The following is a 24,916-nucleotide window of genomic DNA, read 5'->3' on the forward strand; positions in this document are numbered from 1 at the left end:
GCTACAGCCAGGAAGAAGGAACGCCCACTAGTGAAGCTGATGTCTCCTCCCATTGCTCCGATAGTAATCAGCAGCATGTGGAGCAGGAGAGGAGACAGTAATGGAGCACTGCAGGCGAACGGAGCGGCGAACAGAACTAATGGTGAGTGCTGAGACATCGCTGGGCGCCGCTCTGTGTGGCCTGATAGTGAAAGTCAGTCTTTAACACAATACAGGAGGCGGGTGCCGGCAGCAGAATCGCATTGCCGGCACCCTGCCGCTGACAGGGAGCTGCGATCAGAGGCAGTTAACCCCTTAGGTGCTGCACCTGAGGGGTTAACTGCTGATCTGCCAGTACCAGCCTCCTGTATAAAGGGGTAATTTATAATTAGTGGTGCAGTGTGCCCCCCCCCCCCCTCAACCCCCCATTCCATTAAAATCATTGGTGGCACAGTGCGCCAGCCCCTCTCAACCCCCCCAGTATTAAAATCATTGGTGGCAGTGGCCACAGGGACCTCTCCCCTCCCCCTCATTGGTGGTGCAGTGGCAGCTTCTGATCGGAGCCCCAGCTGTGTAAGCCTGGGGCTCCGATCAGTTACCATGGCAGCCAGGACGCTACAGAAGCCCTGGTTGCCATGGTAACATCCCTGATGCTGTGTGCACAAAGCACAGAGCAGCAGGGACAGTGTGAAGTCCTATTCACCCTGATAGAGCTGAATAGGACAAGGGATGAAAGATCCCAGGTTCTCGCCCCTAAGGCTACTTTCACACTTGCGTTCAGAGCGGATCCGTCTGAGACGGATCCGCTCATATAATGCAGACGGTGGATCCGTTCAGAACGGATCCGTCTGCATTATATTGTAAAAAAATTTTTTTTTTTTTGATGCGGCCCACATAAACTTAAATTTTGTTTTTTTGGCCCATGTTAGCCTTTGAGTTTGACATGCTTGGTCTAGACAATGGAGCCTCCTTTCCTTCTTATGGGATTAACACAAAGATGGGAGAACAATATCTTGTGACCTATGAAAAAGTGAGACCACTTTGGGCAAAAAAGATGGGTCTGGTTTAATGAGCACTCTGTCCTCCAGGAAGTTAGTATAGGGAGAAGAGGTTTAAAAGGCAGAAATCTCACCCACTCTTCTAGCTGAGGTGATGGCCACCAAAAAAGCAGTTTTAAAAGATAATGTTTTAATAGATAAATCATGTAGCGGTTCAAAAGGAGGCTTCATCATCCTAGACAAAACTAGATTCAGATACCACAGGGAAACAGACGACCTGATTACAGGCTTAATTCTACTGACTGCATTAAAGAATCACCTAATCCAAGGATGATTGGCAATGGGAAAATCAAAAAAGACACTCAAAGCAGAGACCTGTACTTTAAGGGTGCTAAGTCTAAGGTTTTTATTAAGACCTTCTTGAAGGAAATCCAGAACCTTAGGCATAGGAGGAGGGCTCAAAGAATCAACCGGGGTCCTAGTGAACCTTAAGAAAGTCTTCCAGACTTCAAGGTAAATGGTGGAGGTTACTTTCTTATGACAAGATAAAAGGGTGGAAATACCCTCTTTGGATAGGCCCCTATGCTTTAAGATTTCCCCCTCAAATACTAGGACGCCAGATGAAGGTTCTTTACCTCAGGTTGAAAGACAGGCCCCTTAAAGAACAGATCCTGCCTGTCCGAAAGAATCTATGGATCTGACAGAGACAGTTTCCTCAGCCAAGTGAACCAGGTTCTTCTCGGCCAGAAAGGTGCAATTAGAAGGAGCCCTCGTCTGTTTCTGCCTCATCTTCTGCAATACCCTCAGGAGAAGTCTTATAGGACAAAAGGCATACAGAAGCTTATCTGGCCAAGGAAGGGAGAAATTGTCTATCCCTAACGGAAAGTCTCTTGGATTTAGGGAAAGAAGAGACTGCATTTTTTGTTTTGCTTGTTTGAGAAAAGGTCTACCTGAGGACGACCCCAAAGCTGAACTATCTGATTGAAGACCTCCTGATTTAAACACCATTCTCCTTGATCCTGCTTAGGTAATCCACCACCTTGTTTTCTATTCCTTTTAGATGCACTGCCTTGATAAAAGGAATATAAGAAATGATTAGTGAGAAGATTTCTGTTGTTAAGGACATAAGACGTTCTGATTTTGTCCCTCCTTGTCTGTTTAGGTAGGATACCACTGTAGCGTTATCTGAGAATATTTTTACTCCTATTCCCTGTAATTTGGGCCGGAAAGCTCCTAAGGCTAGCAGAACCGCCCTCAATTCCCTCACATTTTGGGAATTCTGGCTTTCTGTTGGACTCCATACCCCCTGCAGAATCCCCCACTGACAAAATGCCCCCCCACCCGGTTGGACTGGCATCTGTGGTTATGGCTACTTGTTTCTGAAGAACCCACGGGAAGCCCTGAGTCAGATTTGAAGGCTCTAGCCACCAGGTTAAGGACTGTATCACCTGAGGAGTGAGAGGAAGAGGGGAATCCAGTGGGGACAATGACCCCTGCCATTCTTTTAGGATCCGCCACTGCAGTTTCCTGGAGTGAAACAGGGACCAACCTACAGCTGGCATTGTGGAGGTCATTCTGCTTAGTACTGCCATCCCTTACCTGATAGTTCGATCCTTTGAGGCTATCAGAACTTGCACGTCTTTTCTTGGGTTATCTTGTGCTGAGGAAGGATGCACTGCAGATTCACAGAATCTAGGATCATCCCTAGAAAAACACATTCTTGGGAGGGGGTCAAGTTTGACTTTTCCCAATTTATTTGCCATCTGAGATTCACTAGAATGTTTACCACTTCTAGAAGACGAGAGGTTAGAAGATCTATAGATTCTGCCACCACCAGAAGATCGTCCAAGTAAGGAATAACGAGAATGTCCTATTCCCTTATGTGGGTCATAACCTCTGCCATTAATTTTTCTAAAAAGCCTCGGGGCCTGGGATATTCCAAATGGAAGTGCTTTGTATTGTAAAATGATGAACCCGTCCTTCCATAGACCCCGCTACTCTGAGGTATTTTTGAAAATCTACATGAATTGGGATGTGATAGTAGGCATCCTTTATGTCTATGGTAGCTATTACACAGTCTTTAAAAATATGTTTTATTGCAGACTGTACGGATTCCATTCTGAACTTTTTGTATTTGAGGTACTGAATTAAGTCCCTCAAGTTTATAATCATTCTGAAAGAACAGTCTGGCTTGGGTATGAGAAAAAGGGACGAATAAAACCCCCTCCCTTTCTCTGAGTCTGGAATGGGAATTAATAAATTTTTCTTTTAAAGAAAAAGCTTCTTATTTTAGTGCTATGTTTTTCACTGAGTTTTGAGCTAAATTCATAACTTTTAGCCTTTCTGGTGGGGGAGAGATAAACTGTAGACGAAAATAGTCTTTTAGGATACCATTTATCCAGGGGCTTGTCGAGATTTTTTCCCAAGCCCGAGAAAAAAAAAAGAGATAGTCTTGCACCCACAGGACAGTAACCGTCATTGCTGACCAGACTTGAGGCCAGAAGTGGACTGGGTATTAAAGAGGAAACCTTTATCCCTTCTACCTCTGTTTTCTCTCCAATTATTTTGCATTCTGTTTTGTTGAAGACTCTCCTGTTTCTGCGAAAAAACTGCTATTTTCTAGGGGGTTTGGAAACAGGAAAACCTTTCTTATTATCAGAGGCCTTCTCTAAAAGGTCATCCAAAACTGACCCAAAAAGAAAATAGCCCTGGCATAGGATAGAGCAAAGCTTATTCTTTGAACCTATGTCACCAGACCACCCCTTAATCCAAATCGCTCTTCTACCCGAGTTGGAGAGAGCCGCGGATCTGGCATTTAATCTTAATGCGTCAGCCGAGGCGTCCGAAATAAAGTCCACTTCTTTAAAGATGGTGGGAAACACCCCTAGGAGCTGGTCTCTGGAGGTTTTATTTTGGATATGGGATTCTAATTCCTGTAACCATAATTTTAAGGCCCTGGCAGTAGAGGTAGTGGCTATATTAGGCTTAAAGGCCTGAGTAGAGGCCTCCCATACTTTAAGGTACAGCCGTCTATCCATCGGATCTTTTAAAGTGCCAAGGTCTTCAAAAGGCAAAGCAGATCTTTTTGAAATCCAGTTTAGGAGGCCTATCCCAACATGACGACTCACCCTCATCAAAAGGATATTTTCTCTTAACATTCTTAGGAATAAAAAACTTCTTCTTGTCAGGTTTTTTCCACTCTTTCTGAATTAAATACTTTATATTTTCATTCTTTGTGACCCAGATCACCAAACATTATATCTTGAATGGATTTCTGTTCTCTGGATTTATCCACCTTCATCATGGCTGCAATAGCTTTGAGGAGAGAATCCGTATCCCCAGGGGAAAATAAAGGTCTACCCATGGATTCTACACCTGAGGAAGAGCTTGATTTATCTAGGATTTCTCCTTGCTCATTCTCGTCGGAAGATTCGGTATTGGATAGGACATTAGAGTGATCCTGCTTGCCCACAGCTGAGGAAGGGAGGCATTTTTGAAACATTTTTATAGAATCAGAAACTTCATATTTTAAGATTTTTCTTGCATGCAGCACACGCTCTTCCTTAAATTTTGGCGGTGGCTCTCTTTGGTATTCTAAAATAAAATAAGAGAATAAGCCCCATTATATACTGAGGGAGGAATAAAAGGTGGGGATTGACCCCCTTACTCCACCAGGAATACCGGTCTGCCATCATGATCCTCCTGGACATCTGTGCGCTGACTGCTCTCCTCCTCCATACCTTCAGATAAGGATAGAGCGTTGTCCATAGGAACATCCACGGATGCCTGCAGGCTGGCTGGGATCCTTCTGACCGCGCACTGATAAGGTTTAAAACCCACAGGTTGGGTCCCTGCCGGCATCCCCATGCGGCCCCTTATGGAAGAAGGATGTTTCTCCCTTATTTCCGGAATGTTGGTGACCACATGGAGCACTCTGAAAAAAACTCAGCCCTCCCCCAGCCTCTGTAAGCTACTAGAGGCCAGGAGGAAGAAAGAGTAGGCCCCAGACCTCCCAAAACAACGCCAGGAGGGTCCGGCTTGCTGGCATTACATCCCAGTAACACTGGGACTACCCAGGAACGCCGACTCGACATGGAACAGTCCGAGACCCAGAAGGATGGCCCCAGACTTAGCAGGCGGCTCCTAGTGGAGTCTTACACCGCACCAGGTAACCCCTTAACCTGAAACACATGCAGGGTTTCTGAAGCCTAATCTTTAGCTCTCCACTATAGATCCTATCCATAGGACAGGAAACAGGAACTGGTGCTACAAGGGCAGAGCCCCTCCTTAAGAGCTCTCCATGATAGCTCCTGTTTCCTGTCCTGGATGGAGGCGGTCTCTCTCAAGGGTGCTGTCATGGGCGTAGGGGAAATAAGACATGTCCTGTCCTTCGCCCCATTTTGCGGATCACTGACCCATTGAAGTAAAGGTTCTGAACGGTTTGCAGTCCGCAGCACTGGCAAGGCGGTCGCGTGGATGAAGCCGTACTTTGTTGGCAGCAAAACCCTGTTTACTAAGGGCATTGTGCTGCTAACAAATGATGATTTTTGGATCTTCAAAAAGTATGTGAGCACCTTACAAATGAGTGTCAGCTGGTGTGTTGGGTGGTCGCCACAGGGCAATGATCAGGAACGAGCGTTATTTTTTGCCGATCATCGGCCCATGTAAAACATGCAATAAAAGCCATAGCATGAACACAGCCAAAACGGACAAGGAGATAACGGATTACATACACTGACTAAAAGACAATATTAGCCCATCTCTCCATGGTCCACAGCAGAGAGTGGACCTAATGTAATACTTGGTCACCATGCCATGATAATTAATCCAGGGAAATGAGGGGTCACATGAAGCTTCCCCTGGGAACAACAGCTGATCAATGGGGTTGGAGGAGCCTCGGTGATAGGCTGACTGCTGGGGCAACTTCATTCAAAGAAGGATTTTTTTCATATGGAAACAGAGAGCAAACAGGGTGGGTTCACACACGGTATGCCGCAGATTTACTGTTGCAGATTTCCGTGCGGTTTACCCCTTTCAGAACCGGGAAGATTTTCAATTTTTTCTTTTTACTTCCAGCCTTCCCAAAGCCATATTTTTTTTGCGGGACAAGTTGTACTTTCTAATGGCACCATTTACGGTTTACAATGTAGTGGGAAGCAGGGAAAAATAATTCCAAATGAGGTGGAATTATAAAAAACTAACAAAAACAAAACACAATTCCGTCACAGTTTTATGGTTTTTACTTTTACAGTGTTTCATATGCGGTAATACTGACCTATTACTTTCATTCTCTGGGTTAGTTCAATTACAACGAAACAATATATTATATATATATTTTTATATATTTTTTTTACAGAAAATACAGGAAAAAAAATATAAACTTTGGAAATTTTTTTTTTCTTTGCATCGCCATATTCTGACCTTATTTTTCTGTGTATGGAGCTGTATGAGGGCACATTTTTTGTAGGGCAAGCTGTAATTTTCATCTTTTCATTGATACCATTTTGGTGTGTGTATGGCTTTTTATCCAATTTTGTTTTGTGTGAGGTGAAGCAGAGAGGACGAACATGACAGACTGTGGTAATGTGGGTCTGTGGTAATGGAGACTGGTTACAAGTGCTGCTGCTCATTAGCCACATCCCCATCTCCTTTCTCTACTTAATGTCTTTTCAGGGACTCCATTCCTACAGAGATTCAGCTGAAAATCGTATCAGCTGTATTCAGGATATTAATCCCTTACAAGTAGAGCAGAGAGGAGCATTTAATCTTTTAATATTTAAATTTTTTGTTTTTTTAACTTTATTTAATAACCATTATCCCTTTACGGGGCTAGAACCCTTGTCCTATTCACCCTAATAGAGATCTATTAGAGTGAATAGGATTTTAGACTGTCCCTGCTAGGGCTGCAGCTATCAACTATTTTTGTAATCGAGTATTCTACCGATTAATCCAACGATTAATCAAGTACTCGAATAACAAAAAAACTAATTAAAGAGGACCTTTCACCACTCCTGACATGTCTGTTTTAATAGCTTCATGTTTTTCCCATGTAATAACAATTCTGGAGCATCTATTCTTATGACTCTGTGTTGTGCCATTCCTTTATTACTTCTACTAGAAGTTATGAATGAATTGCAATTAGCCTTCAATAAGGGTACAGAGGGGTGTTACCAGTTGGGGGTGTGTACCTGCACAGACTCGCTCTATCCAATCAGTGCTGCCTTTTCAGACTGTGCAGGTACACACCCCCAACTGGTTACCTCCCTTCTGTACCCTTACTGAAGGCTAATAGCAATTCATTCATAACTTCTAGTGGAAATAATAAAGGAATGGCACAACATAGAGACACAAGAACAAATGCTCCAGAATTGTTATTACATGGGGAATGCATGACGCTATTAAAACAGGCATGTCAGGAGTGGTGAAAGGTCATCTTTAAAATAACGTTTCCCTTTATAAAAACTCATTAGCCCCCCCCCTTGCCATCAGAGCCCCCAGTGCCATCAGTTGCCCCCCCAGTGCCAACATTTGCCCCTCCTAGCCATGTTCCCAGCGCCAGTGATATAAAATACGGGGAAGGGGGGGGACCACGGACCCTGAGCAACGCTCCGTGGTTACAGGACACAAACAATTTTTGTGTCGAGTTTCTAGATTCAATCGAGTAATCATTTCAGCCCTAGTCCCTGCTGCCCTGTGCTTTGAGCACACAGTAGCAGGGAGCTTACCATGGCAGCCATGGATGGCTTTAGTAGTGTCCTGGCTGCCATGGTAACCGATCAGGGGCCCGCAATTTTACTGCTGTGGCTCCAAATCGGAAGCTGCCACCAATGAAAATACTTAGGGTGGGGGACCCTGTGGCCACCAATGAATATAATTAACCCCTAAATACAAATGTATGTGGCTGGAGCCAGTAATGACAGGGAACGGCCAGGTGATACAGCCGTGTACATTTGTATTTAGGGGTTAATTATATTCATTGGTGGCCCTGTGGCCACAGGCTCCCCCTCAGTATTTCTGTTCTTTGGTGGCTAACGGCAGCTTCACAGCCCCCTCCCCTTAATCCTTCGAGCATTAAGTAACGCTGAAAGCAGCAGATTATTATGTACCTAGCCAGTGGCCATGAGGAGGGCTTGGGCGGCTCCCTGGGCATTGGCCCACCAGGACATTTCCCTGTAGGGGCTATAGCCAATTCGCCCCCTGGATCTGTGTACCAGGCTGTGAAAAATGTGCTGCTACCTAAGCGCAGGAAATACAATCAGGTCCATAAATATTGGGACATCGGCACAATTCTAACATTTTGGGCTCTATACACCACCACAATAGATTTCAAATGAAATGAACAAGATGTGCTTTAACTGCAGACTGTCAGCTTTAATTTGAGGGTATTTACATCCAAATCAGGTGAACGGTGTAGGAATTACAACAGTTTGCATATGTGCCTCCAACTTGTTAAGGGACCAGAAGTAATGGGACAATTGGCTTCTCAGCTGTTCCATGGCCAGGTGTGTGTTATCCCCTCATTATCCCAATTACAATGAGCAGATAAAAGGCCCAGAGTTCATTTCAAGTGTGCCATTTGCATTTGGAATCTGTTGCTGTCAACTCTCAAGATGAGATCCAAAGAGCTGTCACTATCAGTGAAGCAAGCCATCATTAGGCTGAAAAAAACAAAACAAACCCATCAGAAAGATAGGCGTGGCCAAAACAACTGTTTGGAACATTCTTAAAAAGAAGGAACGCACCGGTGAGCTCAGCAACACAAAAATACCAGGAAGATCATGGAAAACAACTGTGGTGGATGACCGAAGAATTCTTTCCCTGGTGAAGAAAACACCCTTTACAACAGTTGGCCAGATCAAGAACACTCTCCAGGAGGTAGGTGTATGTGTGTCAAAGTCAACAATCAAGGGAAGACTTTACCAGAGTGATTACAGAGGATTCACCACAAGATGTAAACCATTGGTGAGCCTCAAAAACAGGAAGGCCAGATTAGAGTTTGCCAAACAACATCTAAAAAAGCTTTCACAGTTCTGGAACAACATCCTATGGACAGATGAGACCAAGATCAACTTGTACCAGAGTGATGGGAAGAGAAGAGTATGTAGAAGGAAAGGAACTGCTCATGATCCTAAGCATACCACCTCATCAGTGAAGCATGGTGGTGGTAGTGTCATGGCGTGGGCATGTATGGCTGCCAATGGAACTGGTTCTCTTGTATTTATTGATGATGTGACTGCTGACCAAACGCAGCAGGATGAATTCTGAAGTGTTTCTGGCAATATTATCTGCTCATATTCAGCCAAATGCTTCAGAACTCATTGGACGGCGATTCACAGTGCAGATGGACAATGACCCAAAGCATACTGCAAAAGCAACCAAAGAGTTTTTTAAGGGAAAGAAGTGGAAAGTTATGCAATGGCCAAGTCAATCACCTGACCTGAACCGGATTGAGCATGCTTTTCACTTGCTGAAGATAAAATTGAAGGGAAAATGCCCCAAGAACAAGCAGGAACTGAAGACAGTTGCAGTAGAGGCCTGGCAGAGCAGGGATGAAACCCAGCGTCTGGTGATGTCTATGCATTCCAGACTTCAGGCTGTAATTGACTGCAAAGGATTTGCAACCAAGTATTAAAAAGAGAAAGTTTGATTTATGATTATTATTCTGTCCCATTACTTTTGGTTCCTTAACAAGTTGGAAGCACATATGCAAACTGTTGTAATTCCTGCACCGTTCACCTGATTTGGATGTAAATACCATCAAATTAAAGCTGACAGTCTGCAGTTAAAGCACATCTTGTTTGTTTCATTTCAAATCCATTGTGGTGGTGCATAGAGCCAAAAATTTTAGAATTGTGTCGATGTCCCAAAATTTATGGACCTGACTGTATATTATTACATTAAATGGGTCAGCCAGTCTTTTTTAAAGCGAATGTGTCACCGACATTTTTTCTGCTAGTTAAACCCACATATGGCGGCACTTTTAAAACCACATATGGCGGCACTTCTGTTTTTATTTTCTGATTGTAGATTTTTTTGTATTCTCTTTCCGGAGCGGATTATGGGGGCTGCCATTTTGCCTGAGCTGTTCTAAACATCATTTAGTGATATGCTTTACAGCAGCTATCATGGGTCATAGGCACAATGGACAAGAGGGGACTCATTGACTTCTATAAGGAGAATTTCTAGGCATGATCTGTGATCTGTGCAGAGGTCTGGAGGGAGTAGATAAGCTGTGATATCACTTATTGTGATTGGTGGATCTTGTGTTATCTACATATAGGTGATATCATTCTAATCCTTCTAGTAATGATAAGGATATAACTGCAGTAATGTGATCTGTACATACCTAGAAGCGGTGCCTATTATCAAGCTTACTGGCTGTTTGTGTAGCTCTATTGTTGGTAGTGAGTGCCAGAACCAGCGCTCATCACTGCTGCACTACTCCCATTGACTTCAATGGGAGCAGCTTTGCAATGACTTGCTCTTTCCACTACAATGTTACCAATGCTCTGCAGCTCCGGTGACAACTTCTTTAATACTGAAATGAATATGTCCAGCATTATTTTTTCATACATTCAATATATTTATGTATACCATTACATTTCTTTGCAGCAGTGCCAAATTACAGCTCATGTGTCCAGCTAGCGCACAAGAACCAATAGATAACGTAGATTCACTACCCTGCCATTAAAGGAGTGATGTATGATGGACACTTTACACTTGGTGTTATCAGTGCAGTAATACTCAGAGTTATCAGCTTTCTGACGCCGTCCCTTGTGTATTGTACAAGAGCATGTACTACTACTCTATTACTGCATAAATAAGACTATGTCTCTTTAAATAAAATTATTAATAAAAAAATATATATAAAAAAAATAAAATTTAAAAAAAAAGAGTAACTTTATATGTCAATGTCTCGATTTTTGTTTAACCCATAATTACTTTTGGTTTCAGAATAAGGTTTGTTTGCTGCAGACTGGGACGGCGATGGGGGCGCCAGTTTCGCTAACCTCTTCATGGCTGCATGGGAAAATGAGAATATCGAGCCCAGACTACACCAGCAACAACCTGGTGGTAGACTAACACTGTGGAAAAGGTATATTGACGACTGTCTGATAATGTGGGAGGGTGAGGAACAAGGGTTAAAAGACTTTCTTAATGACATAAATAATAATAGCTGGGACCTAAAGTTTACAGGTTAAATCAGTTCTGAGAGTATCAACTTTTTAGATCTCACAATATTTGTGCAGGATAAGAAATTAAAAACGAGAACCTTTTTCAAGCCTACTGATGTTAATGGGTATATTGACACAACCAGTTGCCACCATAGCCCCTGGATAGATATAGATAATATCCCGAAGGGACAACTGTGCATCCATAGAAATTGCACGGAAAGAGAGGACTACAGAGAACAAAGTGAAATTATGATAGAACGATTTGAAGTGAAAGGATACAACAAGGACCCTTTAGTAAAGATCAGGGACATTGTAGAAACAAGGGATAAAAAAGATATAGGGAGGAAAAAAAAGAGAAGGATTTTAGGTTCATTTTCTTTACCCAGTTTAGTGCAATTATGGGGCAGTTAAAAAACTCACTACGTAAAAATTGGTCAATATTAAAAAATGATCTGACTTTGGGGGATATTATCCCTGATAAACCTGAACTTTTATTCCGAAAAGCACCAAACTCGAGGGATGTTTTGGTGCATAGCCACATCCCTATGAAGGTTGAAAAGAAAGAAAAAAAACAATTCACATGGTGCGGTTTCTGCATTGCTTGCAGGAACCGCACCATAGAAGATAAAAAGAAAAGGAATATTCAAGATAACATCTAAAAATGGTCAGATTTATGATATTAAGGGAGAAATCACTTGTGAGCTTATGGGGGTAATATACCTTCTGAAATGCCCCTGTGGGTTAATATATATTGGGAGGACCATGCGTAAACTAAAAACAAGTATCCAAGAACATAATAATATTAAAAAAGGTCTCGAGACCCACAGTGTGTCCATGCACTTTTTTGCATGGAAAAAATCCAAAGGGATTGTGGTTTGCAGGGATAGAAAGAGTTAAACAGAACTGGCGAGGTGGAGATCCGGTGGCGGCTATTAATCGCCAGGAAGTAGAATGGATTTTCAGAATGCGGTCCTTGCAACTGGATGGTCTGGATATCGACTTTGATCTTAAACCCTGCCTGGTTGAATAACTGGGAGTAGTTGGGTTTAGTAGCGATGAATGAATCAGAGTAGGAACTCTCATTGGCTAGTGAAAATCACGGGTGGCCTTTTTATGAATGGATCTATGACGCATGAGTATAGTGAAATAATGCTAGGTAGTTGATTTAGTGTCCTTATGTTTTAAACTGTCGGAACAATATTAATTGATAATGATTGAAGCTGTTACTGTATTATTTTAAAGCAAGAGGTTATGTTTAAAGAATTTTACTATTTATATATTTTATGGAATTTAAGAAAATGGGCGTTTTAAATGGAAGGGGGTGGGAGGAGTATGTATGTTCTCTGTCATTCCAAGACCCATATAAAAGGAACGCCCATATGGGGGTGTAATATCCTCTCCTGATAAAGCTATTGTGGCGAAACCTGGGTCGGGCGGTCTTGTAACTACGGACAGCTTTTATACTTTGTTCTATGCCTACTGATATTATACTTTTGTGAGTATAATAAAACCTATTTCTATACCGAAGATTGGTGGACCTTCACTATCTGCCTTAACCTTTATATCCACAGAAGGGTTTTTTTGTGATAAAGACCATCCTCTGGTAGAATCTCGATGTTTGGCAGCACTAGAAAACTGACGTTTCTTATCCTTATTAAGAAAGGTGAGGAACAGGACCCAAGGAGGGGCCGAGAGGTCAGCACACCAGAGATCAGGGGAAAAGTTATAAGATGATGAACATCAAGATACCTCAGGACAATAAGCCCCAAACAAAATGAAATGGAGGCAAATGTGAGGATGATAAGTCTTAGTGATAAAAAAGGATTGCTGAACATACCCTGGTTGGTGTGTCGATCTCTCAGCCACCTCCTGACCCAACGCCGTTTCGCCAGTGATCTGGCTTCTCCAGTGATTGGCTGTAACAGTATGTGCTGTATCACATCACCACCACAGCCACCGGGAAGAGGACTGGACCGGCGGCACAGAGAATGGCACAGGAGACGAGGTGAGTATATAATGATTTTTTATATATCGCAGCATGGCTTTCTCACCTATCCCCAGCGGATCTGAGCATGCATATGTATGGAAGGATCGGGAGAGATAGCTTGTTTGGTAACAAAAGGTTCGGACAATTGAATCCAGCTTCCCCAGGAGAGTCGGGTGGCCACCATATTCATTTGATGGTCAGCTGAACCCGCTGAAATTGTTGTAATGTTTATGGCCATCAATTTGAATTAGTAGAAAGAAGAGGTCTGCAGCAGAATCTACTCTCTCCGAGACTGTCCAGGGGACACACCCCATCTCCTAGGGCAGTGATCTCCAATTTGTGGCTTTCCAGCTTTTGCAAAACTACAAATCCCATCATGCCCCTATAGCAGCAGGCTGTCAAGGCATTATGGGAGTTGTAGTTTTGCAACAGATGGAGAGCCATAGATTGGGGAACATTGTCCTAGGGGGGGATAGTAACAGCCAGTTATAAAATTTCCAGGATAAATAACAGAGAAAGCAACAGGCTATAACAACAGAAATCACCTAAAATCATAATCCAAGTCTTAAAGGGCTTGTGCCAAGTTTTTTTTTGTTATCCCCTATCCTGTGGACTAACTAACTGATCGATAGGGGTCGACCGCTTGGACCCCCACGATCACGAGAAAGGGAGTCCCATTTCCCCATTCTGAAAGAGCGGCAGGTCATGCATGTGAAATCCATTTATTTTCTATGCAGCACCAGAGATAGGTGAGCGCAGGGGCGGACTTGGGAACTTAAAGTGTCCCTGAAAAAAAAAAAAAACTAAAAGTGGCCCCATGTTGTAGGTGGATCTAGATTGACAGAAGGTGGGGCAACATAAGTAGGCAGTGACAACAGAAGTAGGGAGGGCCAGCAGTAATTAATGCTGAGAGCATCAGATCGTTAGGTACACAGCCGATGGCTGGGAGTAGGGCTCGGGCAGCCACCTGGGGATCGGCCCACCGGGAAATTACCCTATAGCAGGCATGCTCAACCTGCGGCCCTCCAGCTGTTGTAAAACTACAACTCCCGCAATGCCCTCCTGTAGGCTGATAGCTGTATGCTTTTCAGGCATGCTGGGAGTTGTAGTTTTGCAACAGCTGGAGGGCCGCAGGTTGAGCATGCCTGCCCTATAGGATCTATGTACAGTCCTCTCTCAAGTGAGCGCTGTGCTTAGCTATCTCCGGCACTCCCATATGCATGACCTGCTGTTCCATCAGAATGGGGGAACAGGACCACGTTCTCATGATTGGTGGGGGCCCAGTGGTCAGACCCCAGCAATCAGCTAGTTATACCCTATCCTGTGGCCCAACCCCTTTAAGTGCATTTTGCGATACCTACAATAACCAAGATCAGTGGTTTACAAGTGTGTAGAACAAGTGCTTAAAACTGACAAAAATAAGTAACTGAAATACGTTAACAGTCACGAAAAGGTTACACTGAGTGTCATACTCACAGAACTGGAGACTGAGGCTTAGAAAGGCTAGAAGGGCAGCCAGGGCCAGCAGTAAGATAAAGCGGTTTCGGAGAAGCATTCTTCAATTCCTTCTACTTGGTCTTCATGGCTTCTTTGTTTCTGCCATCAAACCTCTCTGAGAAAGAAAATGTAGAAGGTTAATGCTCTGCGGTGAACTATTTGTGAGATGGTTGCAGTTACAGGACTAGATCTGGTTACTTCACAGGGATGTAGCTATAGTGGAGGCAAGGGAAGTGGCTACTACGGGCCAGAACTAAGAAGGAGTCCACCCGGAAGGAGGACTGAAAGATTTTATTGTCAGGACCCCCTCAACAGTATTATACAAGGATATTATATACAGTGACAATATATACAGTGATATGACATACAATGTATATACGTGTAGGAAACGGTGGGAGCGGCTGCCTTGCCTGGTCTGGGAGAGCAATCTTGACTAGCCGCAATAGTGAAGGTTGCACTGGAGGAGGGGGGGGCATTCAAAAAGTTGCTGTGGGGTCCAGTCAGTTTTAGTTACACTTTTGGTACTTCACATCGGTGGTGATCATATTTCTGATGAACCCTTATGGATATATTATCATTTATTGCAATCAGCTACCACTAAAGGGTTGCATGGGATTTTAAAAAGTTAGCCCAAGGGCAGGAAATGGTATAGGGGACAAAGTTGATGGTCTCCACCATTCTTCCAGCGATAAAGTCATGTACTTCATTCAGTTGACTGCTGCAGATAATCATTGACCTCAGCTGTCACTCTTGCAGGTATGGTATGAGACTACTGAGGCCAGTGATTGGCTGCAGCAATCATGAGAATGATATACGTGATATCATCACTACAGCACCACCAAAGAGGAGCAGCAGGGGACTGATCATTAAAGATTTCTTATTTATACCATTACCCTTAGGTCAAGTTTAGTCAAATCCAGGACAACTCCTGTAAGGTCCATATACAGCAGCAGACCGCTGAGGCCAGTGATTGGCTGCATTGGCCTTATGTTGTATACAGCTACGTCACCGCTGCAACAGAAACCGGAGATGAGGACCAGAGCTAAACTAAGTGCGGAACTAAGTGGTAACTATATGTTCTTAATATTTTATTACATTTGGGCGGCACGGAGTTGGGGGGGTTCACCCCTTTATACGTGTTGAGCTACAGAACAGTGCATTCTAGTTTCCCTGTGGAATTATTTGGATGTTACACAAGACAACGTATTCTTCTTATGAGAGTTTCTCAGTAATTGCCTTCATAACATTGCAGGCCTAAAAACCACAGTGGACGCAGACAACTTGGCGAGGAAAAGTAGTACACGGGTAATAAGGAAAGCACAACGGTTTCCAAACAAAATTTGTATCTAAACGCTTGACACTAAAGGGCATCTGTCACCCTTTCATTTTAGGGCATTCATACGACGCACTAATACAGAAGAGCCTGCAGGTGTACTACCACCCTCCGAATGCGTCCTGGTGCTAAAAATGTGTGGCTGCTACACGATGTCCTCTGTGCTTCAGCCCTGTGTGGGTGCGATGCACGTAGCGAACACGTAGCATCCGGGCTGAATGCGGACCCATTCACTTCATTGGGTTTGTGCCTCATTTATCACTGATCCTCTCTGTGTTCAGGAAAAATCGCAGCATGTTCTATATTGTGCGTTTTTCACTAAGCTCTGGCCCCATAGAAATGAATGGAACTTGTGTGAAAGACAAAAGGCCATTGGATGCATTTTTCACTGGTGGTTTCTAGAAGACGTTGAGTGTTAGTCTTAAAAGCGTCAGCCTCCTTATCTTCCAGAAGCCAGTAATTCCCATTACCTTTCCAGTGGACACTCCAGAAACCTCCTGTCACCAAAAAATCCATCTAATGTAAAACAGCAAATGGACAAGCTTCAATCTCTCCTGCAGAAGATAGATTTTATGCAGTTTAGTTTTATCTCTTGCTACACTAAGGGGGAGATTTATCAAACTGGTGTAAAGTAGAACTGGTTTACTTGCCCATAGCAACCAATCAGATTCCACCGTTCATTTTGCAAAGGAGCTGTGAAAAATGAAAGGTGGAATCTGATTGGTGTGAAGCAGAGCTGGCTTAGTTGTACATAGCAACCAATCAGATTCCACCGTTCATTTTGCAAAGGAGCTGTGAAAAATTAAAGGTGGAATCTGATTGGTGCTTCACACCAATCAGATTCCACCTTTCATTTTTCACAGCTCCTTTGCAAAATGAACGGTGGAATCTGATTGGTTGCTATGGGCAAGTAAACCAGTTCTACTTTACACCAGTTTGATAAATCTCCCCCTAAATCTATAAATTGCCGCTGCCTAAGGGTCCTTTTACACACCAGATTTCGGTCCGTAAAGCGCGCTGACTGATAACACAGCAAGTCAATTGGCATTCATTAAAAGACTTTTCATGCAGGCCATGTAAACGATGACCTACTGCTGCTTAGAATTGTTTGTTGTGAGGCCATGCAATACTTTTTAGGTGGTTTTCAAGATACTGTTCACATGTGCATTTGTCATGCAATTGTCCATTGTAACATTAAAAGGAACCTGTCAGCTGCACCATGAGCTGCTTATTTCAGTGGTATGTCACTTCTGTCATGACATTCAGTAGTATTAGGCCCCTTTCACACGGGCGTTGCGGATTGGGGCCGGATGCGTTCAGGGAAAATGGTGCGATTTTGACACTAAAACAAGTCAGTTTTCACTGCGATTGCGTTCCATGTTTGCGTTTTTTCCGCGCGGGTGCAAAACATTGTAATGCATTTTGCACGCGCGTGAGAAAAATCAGCATGTTTGGTACCCAGGTGTTGTGTAGATTGTATTATTTCCCGTTATAACATGGTTATAAGAGAAAATAATAGCATTCTGAATACAGAATGCATAGTACAATAGGGCTGGAGGGGTTAAAAAATAAATAATAATAATTTAACTCACCTTAATCCACTTGAACACGCAGCCCGGCTTCTCTTCTGTTTTCTTCTTTGAGGAATAGGACCTTTGATGATGTCACTGCGCTCATCACATGATCTTTTATCATGGTGATGGATCATGTGATGGACCATGTGATTAGCGCAGTGACGTCATCAAAGGTCCTTTTCCTGTGCACAGCAAAGAAGAAGACAGAAGAGATGCCGGGCTGCGCGACCAAGTGGATTAAGGTGAGATATATTATTTTTTTTAACCCCTCCAGCGCTGTTTTACTATGCATTCTGTATTCCGAATGCTATTATTTTCCCTTATAACCATGTTATAAGGGAAAATAATAATGATCGGGTCCCCATCCCGATCGTCTCCTAGCAACCGTGCGTGAAAATTGCACCGCATCGGCACTTGCTTGAGGATGCTTGCAATTTTCACGCAGCCCCATTCACTTCTATGGGGCCTGCGTTGCGCGAAAAACGCACAAAATAGAGCTTGCTGCGATTTTCCTGCAACGCACAAGTGATGCGTGAAAATCACCGCTCATGTGCACAGCCCCATAGAAATGAATGGGTCCGGATTCAGTGCGGTGCAATGCGTTCACTTCACGCATTGCACCCGCGCAGAAAACTCGCCCGTGTGAAAAGGGCCTAATAGTACTAAATGTCGTCACAGAATTGACAGACCGCTGAAAAGAGCGGATGTCACTACACTATTCTGCCCTCAATGACAGCAGAACAGTGGTCTTGTATTACTTTTATTCATTTTTTTTTGGGTTGACAGTGTGAAAAAACACAGCAATTCTGCCATTGTTTTGGAATATGTTTTTATGGCTTTCACCATCTGGTATAAGGCTTCTTTCATATTTCCTTTCTTCTGCTCCATTATAGGAGCAGAACAAAAAATAACGGAAGTGCCGAATTCGGCACTTAACGGAGGCGAATGGAGCCTACGGACCCCACTGACTATAGGTTTCCATTCAGGAGAAGGTTTTTGTAGCAGAGACAAAAGTCCTGCATTGATTGTATGTTTCTGCCACTGATGAAGCGGAGCGAAACCTGGGTCGGGTAAGTTTGGAAAGAATTTTATATGCAGTTTTAAAAGCTTTTATCTTGTGAGTAAATTAAAGTGTCTTTGCGTAACCTGTGTAAGTGGATCTTCACCATGTGGCTTCCCTCTTGATTAAGGGCTACAGCAGGAGACCACCGCGCCGAGAAAAAACATCACCACCGATTGCGATTCAGAAAAGCAGCAGAGAATGAAGGTGGAAACCAAGGAACTTGAGCATCAGGCGACATGCACACGAACGTTGTTTGTTTCCGTGTCCGTTCAGTTTTTTTTGCAGATAGGATGCGGACCCACTCATTTCAATGGGTCCGCAAAAAATGCGGACAGCACACCGTGTGCTGTCCGCATCAGTATGTCCGTTCCGTAGCCCCGCAAAAAAATAGAACATGTCCTATTCTTGTCCATTTTAGGCATTGTTACAATGGATCCGCAAAAAAAAAAAAAAAACGGATGGCATACGGATGTCCTTAGTTTTTTTTTTGCGGATCTGCAATTTGTGGACCGCAAAACACATACGGTCGTGTGCATGTAGCCTAAACCTGGGGATAGTAGCTGCTTTGTACTGAAGACTGAAATACTTACCTCTTGAAGGAAAGTCTGATTGTTCCTGCGGCACAGATCCGGTAATGTTGAACTTGTGATCTTTAGGTCTCTTTCACACGAGCGAGTTTAAATCCTGACCCATTCATTTCAATGGGTCTGTGTACATGAGCGTTTTTTTAATGCATCTTTTTTGCGTTGCGAGATGTATATTCTGCGTTTTTCATGCAGCCCTGGCCCCATAGAAGTGAAAAACACATTGTATCCGCATGCAGTCCAGATGAAGTCCGGGTGCAATGCATTTTTCACTGATGGCTGCTAAGAGATGTGGTTTGTAAACCTTCAGGTTTTTTTCAAGCGCGTGAAAAACGCATCAAAATGCATTGCACCCGCGCAGAAAAAAAAACTGAACAACTGAACGCAATCGCAGACAAAACTGACTGAACTTGTTTGCAAAATAGTGCGCGTTTCACTGAACGCACCCTGACACAATTCGTATTGTTCGTGTGAAAGAGGCCTTATTGTGGGTAATTTATTTTCCAAGTCTGCATCCATTTAGTCAGTGTGACCTAGGCTCACGGCAGAGGAATCTCTTTAAAGGGAGTCTGTCACCACATTTGGACATTATAGACCGCTTACATAGCGTTCTGGCATAACTTTAGATGACTCAAATGGTACCTTTGTTGCGTTCTTCTGCTGTTCACCGCCGGCAAAAACGGGCTTTTATTCATATGTAAATGAGGGCGTTACCTTCTTTGGAGCCCAGGCTGCTCATCCTTTTTTTGTTAATATCCCCGCCCCAGCCTCTGCCCGCCCTTCTCTTCCCTTGCGTCCTCCTCCTCTCCCAGCGAAATCCTGCACTCTGCTTCACTTGGCCGGGGCATGTGCACTGCGATGCCAACTGTGGGCACGGCATCGCTGTAGCTACTGTGCATGCTCCGGCCAAAGGCACGAACCCAGCTTCTCTTCTCCTGCGCGACTCTGATCCGCCTCCTTGCAGCTGGGTTTGTGCCGTTGGCCGGAGCATGCACAGTAGCTACAGCGATGCCGTGCCCAGTGGACATCGCAGTGCGCATACCCCGGCCAAGCGAGGCAGAACGCAGGATTTACATATCAATAAAAGCCAGTTTTTGCCGCAGGTGAACCGCAGAAGAACGCAACAAAAAGGTGATTCATCTAAAGTTATGCCAGAACGCTATGTAAGCGGTCTATAATGTCCAAATGTGGTGACAGACTCCCTTTAAATATAATGTGTAATCTCAGCAACTGTTCCATTCATATAAACTGGAGCATCTGCGGTGAATACCTGTTATTATTGGAGAAAGCGCAGCCTTTGAAATTTCCTTCACATGATGCAGCATTTCTATTGGCAATTACCACTATCATACCATAGGATACAAAAAATTACTGATTTACAGTGTTTACATAAACTGCCCCAAGTATCTGAAGTCTCCCAAAATAATAGAATTCTCTACAAAGCTTAAAAAGACCAAAGAATCTAATTTTATATAAACATTTCAAAAACTCTTAGTTATCAATAGGACACGAAGGATAGCAAACGATGCTACTAGATGGCTGTAGAAACATTTATAAAACTCAAGTGTAAAGGTAAGTTCACACCTGCCTCCATTGCAGAGTCCGTTTAATACAGTTCTGCATGCAGGGATTTGATGTCCGCTTAAATTCCAGACCCCAGAACAGAATCCATTATAGTCAAAGGGTTCCTTTTGGCACCGTTCGGCTCAGCCATGTGCCGAATCTGGCACTTCCATTATTTTGGTCATTCTGCTCCTAGAACAGAGCAGAACAGAAAATAATAGCAGGGATGTGAACGCCTCCTATGAGTGGACTTTGGTTCTCTTCTACAATCAATGATCCTCTGATTGCTTGTAGAACGCTTTATGAATGCATAGTATTCCAAAGCATTATAGCCTGACTCTGGTCTTCTGACAACCTATTAAGTAGGTATGCCAGAGCCGATTAATATTCAGTGTTTTACTGCCAAATAACCTGCAGGAGATTGTAGGCCAGAACAGCAAAAATATGCATATTATGCCCCCCACCTAACCCCATACCAGCAACAGTCCCTGTTTAAAGGTGCCACGCGGCCAGTAGCAATGAAGAAGGACTATACAGTGCGGTCTTCATTATTAAATTTGATTCTGCGAAGTTGCCAAATCAAATTTTTCAAAACTTCGCTAATATCTAATGTCTAGCCTTGTAACTCATCCCCATTTAAAGGGGCTGCGCCACGAAAAATATTCTAGATTTTTCAAACCAGCAGCTGGATCTGAATACTTTTGTATTGCCTTTTATAAAAAATTCTGTATAGCCAAACAATGAGCAATTCAATAAAATGTACCTGTATAGCGCCATCTGCTGTTTGCTCTTTTCCTTATTTCTCCGTCCACCTCACTGAGGTGGTCACACGCAGTCAGTTTAAATTTTAAACTGCCACCAGACCTATCTTCTGTTAGAAGCTGTTAAAGGGAGAAAGCTACAGCAGAAAGGACACACCCCCTGGGAAAGGACACACACAATAAATGTAGCAGAACAACTAAAACAATGAGTGGGGAGATCTCTGGATCCACGTGAGGTACAGGGCTGGTTCTAGCTTTGTTAGAAAGAGATTTTTAATCATTATATAACCCTTTTCAATACAATGGCACGGCTCATGGATAAGAGTGGCTGTTTGTGAAAAAAAACTCGGTGAAAAAAAGACTTCCTGCGGCCTCAAAATGCGGGCCGCAATGCACAGGCGCAGTCCGTGGGGCAGCCGCAGCGGATCGCAGACCCATTCACTTAAATGGGTTCCGCAAAAAGATAGGACTTAAGTACGGGACGAAACCCCACAAAAGCACTCCGTAGTGCTTCCGTAGGGTTCCGTTCCGTACCATTCCGCATCTCCGGATTTGCGGAATGCCCACGGAACGGCGCCCATGTATTACGGATCCGCAAATGAGGTCCGCAATAGGGCAACGGGGCGCACACGCCTGTGGGAAAGAGGCCTAAGGCTACATGCACACGACCGTATGTGTTTTGCGGTCCGCAAAAAAATATAATAAATGGATGACGTCCATATGGCATCCGTTTTTTTTTGCGGATCCATTGTAAGAATGCCTATCCTTGTCTGCAAAACGGACAAGAATAGGACATGTTCTATTTTTATTGCGGGGCTACGGAACGGACATACGGATACGGATAGTACACGGTGTGCTGTCAGCATTTTTTGCTGACCCATTGAAATGAACGGGTTCGCATCCTATCCGCAAAAAAAACTGAAAGGACGCGGAAACAAAATACGTTCATCTGCATGTAGCCTAATTCTGAACAACCCCATAGACCTTTTTAATGTAGAACTTCTGTGATGTGGTTTTCACCTTCCACTCATTCTGGTGTGTGTTCTGGGGTAACTAGTTATGGATATCCTCCGGAGGTTTGCTTCTACCCGGTCATGTATTTGATTTTATTGTTAAACTGGCCTGTCCCTTTCATTAAAATGCATTGCTTTAGCTCAAGGGACCAGATAATCAATCAGTGAAGGCAGAACGGCTTAGGATGTTGACCCCTCTGACACACACTGGTCAAAGGCCTGAGGATCTAATCCTTTTCACAACATGTTTTTTTCTGTACTGTTAATAGAAGGAAAATCTGAAGACTTCTTGGAGCTCAAGTTAAATCATAAGTCAGGTCACATAGTCGAATGATTGAGGAGCTGATGGATGTTTTGGTACCAAGAACATTGACCACCTTTTAACCAGTTCAAGACCAGACCATTGAATCTCTTCCAGGAGCATTTGCCGTTTTTTTTAGTACATGCATCTTTAAAAGCCATAACTTTTTTCCATTTGCTTATGTACAGTAAATAATTTTTGTGCCTTCTTTGGAAATTTTTTTTTTTTAATATTTGAAAAGGGGGGGGGGGGGGTAGTCAGCTTTTTATATTGTTTCATTTTTTTTATTTGCTAATAGTACAATATGCAACTAAAATATTTTTGTTATCATGTCACTTTTTGATAACGGTCATTTTGAAATATGTGTGTGGTGGCTTTTTATTAAATTTTTTTTTTTTTTTTATTTACCTTACACTTTGTGCTCCCATAAGGTCATACAAGACCTTTGCAGAACATTTAACATTACATTTTTTTTAAATTGCTGATTCTCCTATAACTGGGACTGACATATCAGCTCGACTTACAGGCGGAATACAGCCTTTAGAGAGGTTGTACAGGGCTGTAAAACCTCACAGCAGAGTTGATCTGGGTCTGCTAAGACCCAGCAGCTCAGACAGACTCCCGGCACTAGCTCAGCTCTGTGAATAGGGAGAGGGGGAAGGCAGTGCAGCCAGTCAGCAAGGGGTTAAAGGGAATGTATCATCTATACTTTTGCTAATTAAAAACGCATACGGCTACATATTTTTTATTTTTTTTATATTCTGTACAATTATAGGAGCAGCCTCTTGCATCATGCAAAAATACACCATGTAAAAATTTTAGAATAAAATTAAAAGTGTCAGAGCCTGAGGGGCTTGGAATATACAGTGTATTTTTTTTTCACCTATGAACAGACATACAATATAATTGCCTGCAGCGCCACACATGACTTAGTCTCTGCAGGAAGTTTACAGGGGGGGGGGGGGGGCAGAAGTCTGGTGAAGACAGCCTGGGGGCCACAGGGGCCGGAAGGAGCAGAAGCAAGCAGGTAAGTTTAGTTCTCTTCTCAATTCTTGCTGCGTACGGGGGAGGAGGGAAGGCCTTTTAAAAAAATCCTGAAAAACCCCCTGAAATCCATGCCAGATTATTGCTTTTCTGGCGCACGGTCTTCCAGACGATGTACTTAATTTATTATAAAAGGCTTCTTAAAGGGAGTCTGTCACCTACTTTGAACGTTTTAGACGGCTCATATCACATTATAGAACAGTTGCTCACCATTAAAATAGTACCTGTATTGTGTCTTCCCCACGCAGAGATCATGAAAAAAAAGACTTTATAAAGTTATGCTAATTCTCGCAAGTTTCTAGGCCCCTCGCCGATGTGCCCATATAACCGCTCCCCTTTCAGTCCTCTGCCCTCCTACTTAGTCCTCCTTCTCCGGCACAGGGATTGCGCACACGCGCCTTGCGATCTCCAAACTGGAGGAGAATGATGAAGCAGGAAGGCAGGGCAGGCCATAGGACTGAAAGGGGAGCGGTTATCTGGGCACATTGGCGAGGGGCCTAGGCACTTGCGGCCATAACGCTGCCCCTTGCCAACCCTAATTAGCATAACTTTATAAAGTCGTTTTTTTCCCATGATCTCTACGTGGGGAAGACACAATACAGGTACTATTTTAATGGTGGGCAACTGTTCTATGTGATATGAGCGGTCTAAAACGTTCAAAGTAGGCGACAGACTCCCTTTAAGAAGCCCGTTAATAAATTAGGTACATCATCTGGAAGCCCGTGCACCAGAAAAGCAATAAGCTGGCATAGATTTCGTTAGATTTAGTTGCATAGGTGGGCAACTGTTCTAAAACGCTCAATGTGGGTGGCAGACTCCCTTTAAATTTGACGCATCTTATTCCAGCGCATTTCTTATGAAGACTAGTATAGGATACGGCAGCTGTAATAACTTTCCTCCCCATCTTCTTAGAGGCCAGTAATGGAGGCAGCCTGCACAATGTCATGCATGAAGTAGCGGGTATCCTCATGTTACCCTTGGTTACATTTGCCTCTTTATTTCGAGGTGTTCTCTGTGTAAAACATCCGGCTCCACCAGCAATCA

The 24,916-nt window shown here is 43.5% G+C and overlaps 1 protein-coding gene across 1 annotated transcript in view; it reads right to left on the bottom strand.

Moving 5' to 3' along the window:
- Positions 1-24,916, bottom strand: part of PXYLP1 (2-phosphoxylose phosphatase 1) — a 114,108-nt gene that overhangs the window by 38,279 nt on the left and 50,913 nt on the right. Inside the window, exon 2 of the mRNA XM_040428016.1 lies at positions 14,616-14,751. Within this exon, the coding sequence (XP_040283950.1) occupies positions 14,616-14,694 (79 nt within the window). The 5' untranslated portion in view covers positions 14,695-14,751. The remainder of the gene's footprint in view (positions 1-14,615; positions 14,752-24,916) is intronic.

This window comes from Bufo bufo, chromosome 4, assembly GCF_905171765.1.
Source record: "Bufo bufo chromosome 4, aBufBuf1.1, whole genome shotgun sequence".
NCBI classification, from domain to species: Eukaryota; Metazoa; Chordata; class Amphibia; order Anura; family Bufonidae; genus Bufo; species Bufo bufo.